This window comes from Mastomys coucha, unplaced genomic scaffold (genome assembly GCF_008632895.1).
Source record: "Mastomys coucha isolate ucsf_1 unplaced genomic scaffold, UCSF_Mcou_1 pScaffold8, whole genome shotgun sequence".
NCBI lineage: Eukaryota > Metazoa > Chordata > Mammalia > Rodentia > Muridae > Mastomys > Mastomys coucha.
In genome coordinates this window covers 4,686,652-4,698,812 of record NW_022196914.1, presented here as the reverse complement: position 1 = coordinate 4,698,812, position 12,161 = coordinate 4,686,652, and the positions used below count along the sequence as shown (strand labels likewise).

General features: G+C 39.2%; 1 protein-coding gene across 5 annotated transcripts in view; it reads right to left on the bottom strand.

Annotated features, from left to right (window-relative positions):
* The window catches only part of Cplane1 (ciliogenesis and planar polarity effector 1), a 94,685-nt gene that overhangs the window by 55,491 nt on the left and 27,033 nt on the right, over nt 1-12,161 (bottom strand). For all 5 annotated transcript variants that reach the window (XR_004115585.1, XM_031359817.1, XM_031359818.1 and 2 more), the window contains 7 exons: nt 9,709-9,867; nt 7,396-7,624; nt 6,662-6,801; nt 5,923-6,140; nt 5,562-5,726; nt 2,516-2,654; nt 93-202 (listed from right to left, as the gene is read on the bottom strand). Coding sequence is in view for 4 of the 5 variants with exons in the window: in XM_031359817.1 (XP_031215677.1) it covers nt 93-202; nt 2,516-2,654; nt 5,562-5,726; nt 5,923-6,140; nt 6,662-6,801; nt 7,396-7,624; nt 9,709-9,867 (1,160 nt within the window). In the remaining variant the exon portion in view is untranslated. The remainder of the gene's footprint in view (nt 1-92; nt 203-2,515; nt 2,655-5,561; nt 5,727-5,922; nt 6,141-6,661; nt 6,802-7,395; nt 7,625-9,708; nt 9,868-12,161) is intronic.

Sequence of the window (12,161 nt, the reverse complement as noted above, 5' to 3'; positions counted from 1 at the left end):
AAAAGAATAGTTTACTACAAACAGTAAACACTTCTACTAAGTAATAATTACCCAAGTAATGCTTTCTATTCTTGAGCTGAGCTGATAAATACCTTTTCTATCTTTGCATTTTCTCTTGCTTTCTGATACTGCCTGCAAGTGTATGATAATTTATCCCGGATATGCAACATCCAGCACAGAGCACAAAGTTCTCTGAAGCAACCTAAAAACACAAATGTAAAAGGAAGTTACATGCACGTTAAATCTGCAGGTTATTTATGTTGTTATTCTATTTATTATAAAAGAAAACTGTGAGGGCTGCCTGGGTAGACAGCTCAACGAGTAAAGTGCTTGCTGCTGTGCCAGTGTGAAGATCAGAGTCTGGGCCTGTAGCACTCATGTGACTCTGGGACAGCGAGGCGGCCCACTGTGATCCTAGCACTTAAGAGGCGGGGACGGAGGATCCCAGAATAAGGTGGCTAGCCAGACTAACCCAGTCAGCAAGCTTTGCGATCAACTGAGGTACCTCAATGTATCAGATGGAGAATGATCAAGAAAGATACCAGATGTCAACCTCTGACTTCCACATACAAGTAAGTACATATGTGTATGCAAGCACACACAAATGTAAATATAAATACACACATGCACATACTGTAATAAAAACTATGCTCACTGCAAACATCTAATAACATTATGGATAGTATTTTAATAGATAATATTCTAGAATATTTTATAATATTTTATAAATATCAGTTGCATGATGATATAAAAAATTATAGACTAAATTATTTAATCTATTTAGTTCCAACTTACTTGGCTTATACATTTATAATATATTATAAATATCTTTCAATTTTAACATAAACTCTATAATAATTGTATATCATTTAGAATTATCATTTTTTTTTATAGCACCAGGAATTGAACCCAGGGCCTCATACCTGGCAGGCAAATGTTTTACCACTGAGCTACAAACCTGAAAACTTCTTGTTGCTATCCATTTTTACTTAAACTTATTTTTTGAGACAGGGTCTTACTATGTAGCCCTGGATGATCTTAAACTCACTATACAGACTAGGATGGCCTTGAACTCATAGAAATCCACCTGCTTTGGTACTGCTTAATCTTTTAAATTCTAAAATAGATCCTAATATTAATTTCTAAAAAAAGTTTTATATTTATTTTATTTATTTATGAATGTGTGTGTGTGTGTGTGCACGTGTTTGTTTGTGTGTTTGCACAACTGTGCATGTCCCACAAGCTTTCACTTGGAGGTCAGAAGACAACATGGAAGAGTGAGGTCCCTTTTACCATGTGGGTTCCAGGATTGAATTTAGGTTGTCAGACAAGGCTTTCCAGGGTTGTCAGGCAAGACAACCTTTGCCTGATGAGCCATTACACAGGCCCAGAATACTAATTTATATAACAAGTCATATGGCCTGAGGGCAGGTGTTTAGACCTGGTCCTGAGTCTGACTCCTAATGCTGTAAAACACACACACACACACACACACACACACGCACACGCACACGCACACGCACACGCACACGCACACGCACACGCACACACGCACACACTTTTTCTCCCTCTGTCCTTCCCTCCTTTTCTGTCTTCCAAAGTTTTACTACCTTTAAGTTTTACATAAAATTGGACACAAATTATGAACTGAAAAATTAATGTATATAGGAAAATACAAATCAAGAACTAATTAAACAATATAATTATTCCTAAGACAGACATGATCTGCTCTCCATGATGGTACACATGTGTAACACCGGTTTTCAGAAGCTAAAGTACGAGGAGCATGAGCTCGGCTAACCTGGGCTACAGACCAAGAGAGACTATCTCAAAACATAAAGCCAAATAAAGAGATGTCAAAGCAAAACTCAGGGAGATGCTACCTCAAAACCAAGGGCATACTAACAAAAAGTTAACAAATTTTTTTGGCATCAAATAAATTTGGCATACTATTTCAAGGGGTAAGAAATAACTAAATGCACTAACTCAGACATTCCACTTCTGAGACTTTAAGGAAACTTTTCATAATACAGATCAGAATTGATATGCTTGAGACAACTTAATTCCTGTCTGCTAATAAAAGCCATCAAAATTAGTTCATAATAATGTATGAAAAGAAACCTAGGTAGGTTAAATCAGAAAAACAGGAAACAAAATTAGTTTCTCTCTGCAGACAGGTTCGAAGCCTGCCCACTTAACAGTATGGTAGTAAGGACACCCTCCAGCAAGGGATGCTACAGAAAAGGTACTCTTTAGTGCTGCAATTCCAAATCTAAACAAGGAAGCAACAACAGTGTCATCATTGTCACAATTTGTTTTATATAATAAAAGTTTAATTTATGAGCATACATATAAAGCATCTACCTACATATATGTTAAATATAAACCCCTAGTTACAATTATCAAAGAACAAACTAGAGTTAATAAGTTTAGAAAATTTTCCCAGACCAAGTGAAAATCCTATTACAATTCATATGCATCTGAGTTCCAAACAAGTAGCTCATTTCTGACGAACCTAGGGCTTTGATGGAAACTTCATCAAACGTGTGGTCTCCAGCCGCTCCAGGTCTAAAGAATGCTATCCCTCCTTTACAGTAATTAAGTAAGGATTGAGGGAAAGAACTAAGAGAAGGAAGGGACCCTTTCATTCGAATCTGAAAAGAAAGATAAAATATGTTAATCATCAACAGTAAACACTCTTTACAGGTGAGGCAGTCAAGGAAAACCACACAGAACATAGGCACCACCAGGCCTCTGCTACAGCACAGGCAGCCCTGCAGTGAGCTGCGTTTTCAGAGAGACTGTTCACAAATCCAATTCAAGATATCCAATCACTACATTCTGTCTGAAAAGGAAGAGGTGTTAAAACAGTTGCATTCTCTTGTCAGTTTTCCTAGATTCATCTCAGTTTTTCCCTACAGTCATGAGTGAGAAAATACTTAAATGTCATCTGAAATTAAATGTGCAGTACCTAAACAAGTAAAAAAAAAAAAAACAACTTATGTAACTTTTAAAAATAAAACTATAAATGACAACAGAAAGTCATCAATTGGCAACTCCTAAAAGATAACGACTCTAGATATGAACTATCAATAAATGTCAAATTAGAAAAGAAGCTGATGAGTTAGTTGAAGGGGAACTCGACATAGGATCTGACTTGACCCAAATTCCTTGTGCTGATCATTTTTAAAACTGAAATAGACAAGAGATGTACATGATAGTTACAAAGGATTCTTTCCCAGAAGATCTGAGCCTGAATATAATCAAACCTGTGTATTTCAGTGGGTAGATATCAACAACCAGTTTCCAGGAAATAAACAGAACTAACAAGGTGAGTGGCACTCAACAATCATAAACGAAGAGTGCAGTCCAGGACAACCAGTTTCTCTAATGTATCAAGAGGGTTTTTTTGTTTTTTGTTTTTTAAAGAGGATGCTGTTGTAGATATAAAGAAAAAAAAAAGATAAGCAGTAAATTTATAGCACCTTCTACCTGCCACTTCAAGAAAGATGATCTAATCAAATGATCTGTAAGCATGCTAATGACAGCCCCTTCATCAAACACTTTTCTAGAAGGATGCTACTAAGAGGGAGACTCAGCAAAGAAATGGGAACCTCAGTCCTGTGGCCACTGAATTGTCACAACTTCAATGAGTCTAGAAACAGGTTTTCCTGACAAGACACTGGAAGGGGGCACAGCTCTGCTGTTACCCTTGAATAGCTTTGTGGTAGAACCAGCTTGGCTCAAAGGACTTCCGATGCACAGAAACAGGGAGTGGACATGGTTTAGGTCACAAAATTTCGGCAACTTGTTAGAATGAAATAGGAAACTAATATGGTGCAGATATTTAATTCAGTGTCATTTTTGTAAAGATCTTAAAGATCTTTTTATAAGTAATTTCTACCTAGCTGGTTTGCTATATTCAACTACTCAACCATAAATAATACCTGTCTAATTCTAGAACTTTTTCATTACCACACCATGCATACATACATACGTTATTAGGAGTCGTTACTCTCTATCTTCCCTTCTCCTGACCTTGGAAACCACCTGTCTATTTTTTGTCTCCATTGTGATGACAATGAACAGTTTTAACATATTTTTATAAGAGGTGAATTTCTAAACCTCATTTTCTCTTTTAATAGCTTACTTGAGGGGCTGGAGAGATGGCTCTGTGGTTGAGAGCACTAACTGCTCTTCCAGAGGTCCTGAGTTCAATTCCCAGCAACCACATGGTGGCTTACAACCATCTGTAATGGGATTCAATGGTGTCTTCTGGTGTGTCTGAAGACAGCAATAAATATACATAAAATAAATAATTCCTTATAAATAAATAATTCTCATATACATAAGATAAATAATTCCTTAAAAAAAAAAAGGCTTACTTATCTAGGCATCATTTACACACTTTTAAATCTCAGGAAGAAAAAGCAAATGGATCTGAGTTGGAGGTTAGTCTGTTCTAACTGTACTAGGTTAGTCAGGATCACATTAGGAAACCATCTCAAAACAAACAAACAAAAGGTAATTTGGGGCTGAGGAAATGGCTCAACTGATTAACTGATTGCCATGTGAATGTCGGGACACAGCATGAGTTTGTAGTCCCAGTGCTCTTATGGCAAGATGACAGGGGCAGACAGGAGAACAACTGGAAGACTGCATATGTCCTGGCATATGCAGCAACAAACTGTCCCAGATGAAGCAGAAGGTGAGGACTGATACCCAAAGTGTACTTGGACCCTAACACACACACACTGTGGCATGCATACACCAACTTTCACATAACAAACTACATGTAGATATATATGTCATGAATATATAAACATTTTTAACACTAATTTAGGTCAGGCATAATGGTATATTTCTGCCAAGGAGAATCCTAAGCACTCAGATGGCTAAGTTAAAGGTTAATCTGGGCTAACCAATATCCTGTCTCTAAATAAATAAATAAATAAATAAATAAATAAATAAATAAATAAATGGCCAATTTTCAAAAATACCTGTTGATAAAGACTTGTAACTGAAAAAAAAAAAAAGACTTGTAACTGTATAAAGAAACATACCCAAAACCCACTCAGCTTCAGAACAGGTGGGTCACCACCAGTCAGGGGAAAGGTATGGAAGGCTCAGAATCAAATGTGTATCTCAGAAGACCGTGAAGAAAGTCTCCCGACAAACAGCCAAGAACTCACTCCTTAACTGTCCATGCTTGGAACCTACTGGAGTTGCCACAGAACAAAAATCTTACCTTTCTAGAACAGGGTGTGGGGGCAGTCCTTAAACAGAGGAAATCTTCCAACATTTTGGAGGGTAGAAAGAACAGACACAGAAAATTCTGGAAGAATTTTCTATGCAGTGACATTTTCTATTACCATTCAGAGTGAGCTAACCCAGGGACTCACCTCATGGTGTCATCTCAGCCACAAATTGGCCTGAGTTGTTTATTATAAATAAGCCCAAGATTTAAGGTTCACAGGGCAGGACTCCTTAGGAAAGCACTGGTGTGAATGAACACTCTCAGCTGCTTTACACAGCACCTGAATGACTAAGACATTGCATACCTTCTGCATGATCTTTCTTGCCCACCTCAGCTGTAAGATGTACCACTGTGCTACAGGAAAAGAACACCGAGATGCCCGGAAAAGCAAGAGAACTCGCTGCAGGATTCCAGACAGCTTTTGGCGATTATCTTTTTCAGCTTTTAAAAGAATATTGTCACCATGTTCCTGAGGACAACAGAACAGTTACCTGTTACTTAAACGGCTGTTTGGTATGTTGCCTAAGACTGTACATTTAGTAAAAAGCTATGCTGGACACTGGAAGTTTATCATCAGCTCTTTTTAACATAATCATTATTACCAGGCTATTTTTAAAGAGCAGACAAAATCATCTTACACTGAGAGAAGACTCCACTGGGCTTACCTCACTAAGAACAGCTGGCTGAGGGCAATACAATGGAGGCGCGGGAAGATACAAGTCGACAGGCACTAAGCCCCACAGCTTCTTACTGAAGTCCTTAGCAGAGTCCATCAACAACTGTAGAGTTTCTGAAACAATATCTGCATCAGCCATGACTGAGGCTTTCAGCACTTCTTGCACAGACCCAAACAGCAGATTAGCATCTTCTTCTTCAATGGGATCTAACAAACATGACAGGAGGTAACATTAGCCAGCTATGGTAGCTCATGACTGTAGTCCTAGCACTCTGAAGAAATGATCAAGGTCACACCAGAATGCATAACAAGACCCCACGTCTAAGATAACAGTAAGTATAAATGTGTGTACACAACAGAATATACTCCAGGGTGGCTGCTTTGGTTTAGGCAGTGCTGAAAGATTAAATCCAGGGTCTCATACAGGTCAAGCATGTGTTCTGCTACTGAGTTGTATGCATGTTTTCACCGGACATCAGCTTTTTCTTTCTTCTTGTGGTGCTCAGATCAGAGTCTGAGCAAAGCACGTGCCAGGCAAGTCCTTTGTCACTGCGCTATCAGCTCACTGACATCAGCTTTTCATGCTCCCATGATTAAGTATAAATATCAACCTTAAATTTTTGATAATTTTTCAGGGTGTTTATATTTCTAAATATATTCATAAGTTTGTGTAATAGCACAGGGTTTATATTAACCTAATACACTTAGAACTTATGTAGATAACATACCTGTAAATTGCTTGTATTTTGAGCCCTTTTCATTTTTTGCTGCCAAAGAAACTGGCTGACCTAAAAAACACTGCAGTTTTTCCTGGAAAATCTGGGCTGGTATCATATTTAATGGAAGGTCCATACCCTTTTTCTTGGACCTGCAATAAGAGAAATAAATAAAATTTTTGAAAAAAGGAAAGATTTTACATCAAGAAGTAAGTGTATTAAGAAAATATGGAGTCAACTGCTCTGTTAACCCTACTTACAAAAAGGCTCTTCAGAGGATCCAACTTCTCTATTCTCACTGCTGTCCTTCATACATATCTCTACCCAAAATAACCCAACACTTCTCTGCCAAATGCTTTTGCTCATGCATCAGATGTCCACACTCCTTAGCTGCTCAATTCATCAAAACGCTACCTACCCTCCAGTGTGCATATGGAAGGGCAGCTCCTATATGGAATGTTTCTGGCCTTCCCCTCACTTGCTATTATGCAAGATATGATGAAGCTTATCTAAAAATTCATTCCTTGGGCTGGTAACCCAGCTTAGCAGGTAAAAAGACATGCTGCTAAGCCTGATGATCTGACTTCATTCTCTGAAACACACAAGGTAGGAGAGAACTGATTCCCATAACTTTTCTTTTGACTTCCACATAAGTGCCATGACATATATGCACATGTACGTACACGTACACACACACACACACACACACACACACACACACAGATAGATATTCTAAAAGTCCATACCGCACAGAATTGCAATCCTGTTTACAGAACACTTGGCAGGCCACACCAATGGAAACAGATGTCTTCCAGTCTCCAAGTTTATGTGCCATCCACACAGCCTCTGGAATCAGGCCACCAATAAATAATAGTTCGAGGGTATATTCAACTGTCCACACATTTGAGAGATTCTGATCTCTAACAACACTAGCCACCTTAGAGTGTTGTAGAGGAATGAGTCGTAGGGAATGCTCTGTTAATCAATTAGAGAAAATGATATCTCAATTGCATACATAGACACAAACTCATGAAATACTTTTTTAGTTAATATTTTCAAACATGACAATGAAGACGCACATAAAATGAATGCCCTCTAGAATAGTTTTATTAATACTGAAATATATGCTTCCTTAAATGAGCTATGCATAAAATACAAACATCCCTAAAAAATGAAACACAGCAGAAACAGAATAAGTGCACAAAATAAAGGTGACTACTGCTTAATGAGTTAGATAAAATATACATACATATGTACCAGAAAAGGAGCTGCAGCAGTGGTTCTTAACCTTCCTAATGCCAGGACCCTTCAATACAGTTCCTCATGCTGTGATAATCCCCAACCATAAAAGTATTTTTGTTGCTACTTTATAAGCATGATTTTGCTACTGTTATGAATTGTAGTATCTGATATGCAGGATAGCTTTAAGGAAGCCCTGTGAAAGGGCTGTTTGGCCCCCAAAGGGGTTACGATCCATGGGTTGAACACTGCTGGGCCACAAAAGAACATGGACCAGTAGGATGGATCCATCCTATCAGATCAGGATTCAGTTCCCAGCACCCATGACAATCAGCACCCACTCACAATCACCTGTAACTCCAGTTCCAAGAGACCTAGTGCCCTCTTTTGGCCTTCTTGTGCATTGCACTAATATCTACATATCCACCCACAAACATACATGTAGACTAAAAATAAAATAATCTTTTAAAATGTATTGGATCATAATGAACAGTAACTGAACTATTCAGAAATATGTTTTTTTTTTTAATTTTTCAAGATAGGGTTTCTCTGTAACCCTGGCTGTCCTGGAACTCACTCTGTAGACCAGGCTGGCCTTGAACTCAGAAATCCACCTGTCTCTGCCTCTCCCAAGTGCTGGGATTAAAGGTGTGTGCCACCACTACCAGGCATATGTGTTCCTATTTTTAATAGCAGATTATGAAATCTGAAACTAAGTGACTGTATTTTATCTCATTTTACATTATCCATAGAGCCAAATTTTTTTCCAATTTCAGACAATATTCAAAACATAAAAAATGTTTAATACATTAATTTCATTAAAAAGAGGACTGGTATCTGGGGAGAGAATTTAGTCAATGAAATGGTTGCCTTATACACATGAAGACTTGAGTTTAATTTCCAGAACCCACATCTTTAAAAGCCAGGCATGCTTGTGTGTGTTTACAATCATTGTACTGGGACAGCACAGATCGATCCTGAGTTGCTGGTCCACCAGAATAATCTATTTGGTGTATCTCAACCCAGTGAGGGGACCTGTCCCGAATCAAAAATGAATTCAAAGAAAGCAAGAGTAGATAGTGCCTGAGCAACAACACCTGAGGTCTTGTCTGGCTTCAGCACACATATATACTGAGTGCATGCACACTAGTACTTGAGAAGCAGAAGAGTCAAAAGGAGTTCAAGGCTATCCTTGGCTACACAGTGAGTTTAAAGCTTACAGGGGCTACATAAAACCTTGTCTCAACAAGCAACAAGAGAAAAAGGGTCTGAAGTATAGCTCAATGATAGAGCACTTGTCAAGCAGGCATGAGACTCTGACTTTAACACCACCTACTGTCAGATGGGTGGGTGGGTGGATGTAATAAACAAGGGAAAATATGAAAGGAAGGAAGATAAGCTATGCAGCTCACACATATAATCTCAGCTATTCAAGAAGCAAAAGCAAAAACCCTATCTCAGAAAAAAAAATCAAACAAATGAAAAAATGAACACAAACAATAAGTTCAGAAAAGGAGATAAGGTTGAGTCTCAAAACTGCAAATTCCATAGGATACTGACTTAAAAATCATGTGCAAAGCTGAGTAGTGGTGGCGCATGCCTTTAATCCCAGCACTTGGGAGGCAGAGGCAGGCAGATTTCTAAGTTCGAGGCCAGCCTGGTCTACAGAGTGAGTTCCAGGACAGCCAGGGCTATACAGAGAAACCCTGTCTCAAAAACAAACAAACAAAACAAAAACAAAAACAAAAAACCCAAACAAACAAACAAACAAAAAGCATGTGCAAAAAGCAAGGTAGAACAGTTTTTGTTTAGCGTATTACCTGTTTTAACATGAAGTGGAGGAAGAACATTCACACTGTGAGGCGGCAGGATGAAGAGTGGCTCATTGGTGAAATAGGCAGCCATGAAACGGGCCATGCACTGGACAACTCTGACTGCTGCCTCAGGGTGTACATTTCCAGTCACTGCAATCGCAGAATCTAAGCAACAGAGCAAATGACTAAGAGTCTCAACAAGCTATAAAACTGTAGAACTATTTGACACAGCCCCCACTTCCAGGGCCATCCAGTATCTTCTGGTTAGTACAAGCTAACCAGAAGAGTCCCTCAGACCCCAACTTGGCCCGTCCTCCATCCTCAGGCCAGCTGCGGCCGGCCGCTGTACTCTAACCCCACTCCTTTCAATGTAGTGCTTGTGGTACACTGGTAGGATGAGGTGAGCGCAGCTGCTTTAACACACTGCTCCAAGGTACAGCTAGAGCATTGAGACAGGAGAAGGAAACTAGAGGTACAGTGATAGGAAAAGACATCAAATTATCCCTACTCATAAATAATATGAAAAAATATATAAGAAATACCAAAAAGTTCACCAGGAAATGTCTATAAACAAACAATACACTCAGCAATGTGGCTGTAGCTGTCGTAGGCTACTTTGTGGGTTCTTCTTTCTTTCACCCTTCTTCCCACCCTTTTCTCCCACCTTTTCAACCCCCAAATATTAGATAGGAGAGAAAAAAGGACAAAGGGGAGAGAAAAAAGTTCCCTGAATTAAGTCAGGGGACAGAACAGGGGCAGTGATATCATCAAACTACTTCCTGCTGATTGATTAGGGTGTCAAGTTCCTTAAGTTTGATCTTCGTACTCCATTGTGATACTAGATGGCCTTGGAAGTGGGGGCTGTGTCAAATAGTTCTTCTGTTTTATAGCTTGTTGAGACTCAACAAGATCAAGTTTGAGCAAGTTTGATCTTCGCTGTCAGGATATCTAGTTTCTTGTTGTTGTTTCTTCTTTGCACAGTACTTAACAAACATTGACCAACAACAACCAACAACCAACCAACAGCCAACAACCAACAACCCACTCTGCCTCTCAAGGCCGAGGCACTTATATACTCTTTCAAAAGTCATCAGAATTCTAAACATCACAAAACTGCAGAAAATATCTACAGCTGGCAAAATCACCCCTCTGCTAGAGCATGAGTCAAATTATAGCTACTGTAGACAGTCTAAAGCAGCCCCATATCCCACACCTGGGATTCAAACAAAAACATTCTTAGAATATTTCTGTGTTTTAAGCTTCTGTAAGGCAAAGGGCACTATAAATAAGACAAAATGGCAACCAACAGATTGGAAAAGATCTTTACCAACCCTACATCCAAAGAGGCCTAATATCCAATATATACAAAGGACTCAAGAAGTTAGACTCCAGAGAATCAAATAAAACTATTAAAAAATGGGGAACAGAGCTAAACAGAGAATTCTCAACTAAGGAGACTTGGAATGACCGAGAAGCACCTAAAGAAATGTTCAACATCCTTAGTCATCAGGGAAATGCAAATCAAAACAACCCTGAGACTCCACCTCACACCAGTCAGGATGGCTAAGATGAAAAACTCAGGTGACAGCAGATGCTGGCGAGAATGTGGAGAAAGAGGAACAGCCCTTCATTTGCTGGTGGGATTCCAAGCTGGTACAACCACTCTGGAAATCAGTTTGGCGGTTCCTCAGAAAATTGTATATAGTATTACCTGAGGACCCAGCTATACCACTCCTTGGCATATACCCAGAAGATGCACCAACATGTAATAAGGACACATGTTCCACTGTGTTCATGGCAGCCTTGTTTATAATAGCCAGCAATTGGAAAGAACCCAGATGTCCCTCAACAGATGAATGGATACAGAAAATGTGGTACATTTACACAATGGAGTGCTACTCAGCTATTAAAAACAATGACTTCATGAAATTCTTAGGGAAATGGATGGATCTGGAGAATATCATCCTGACTGAGGTAACCAAATCACAAAAGAACACACATGGTATGCACTCTCTGATAAGTGGATATATTAGCCCAGAAGCTCAGAATAACCCAAAATACAATCCACAAACCACAAGAAACTCAAGAAGAAGGAAGACCAAAGTGTGGATACTTCGTTCCTTCTTAGAAGGGGGAACAAAATACCCATCAAAGGAGTTGCAGAGACAAACTATGGAGCAGAGACTGAAAGAAAGACAATGCAGAGACTGCTCCACCTGGGAATCCTTCCCATCTTCAATCATCAAACCCAGACACTATTGTGGATGCCAGAAAGTACTGCCTGACAGGAGCCTGATATAGCTGTCTCCTGAGAGGCTCTGGCAGTGCCTGACTAATACAGAAGTAGAGACTCATAACCATCCACTGGACTAAACAAAGGGTCCCCAATGAAGGAGCTAGAGAAAGGACCCATAGAGCTGAAGGGTTTGCAGCCCCTTAGGATGAACAACAATATGAAC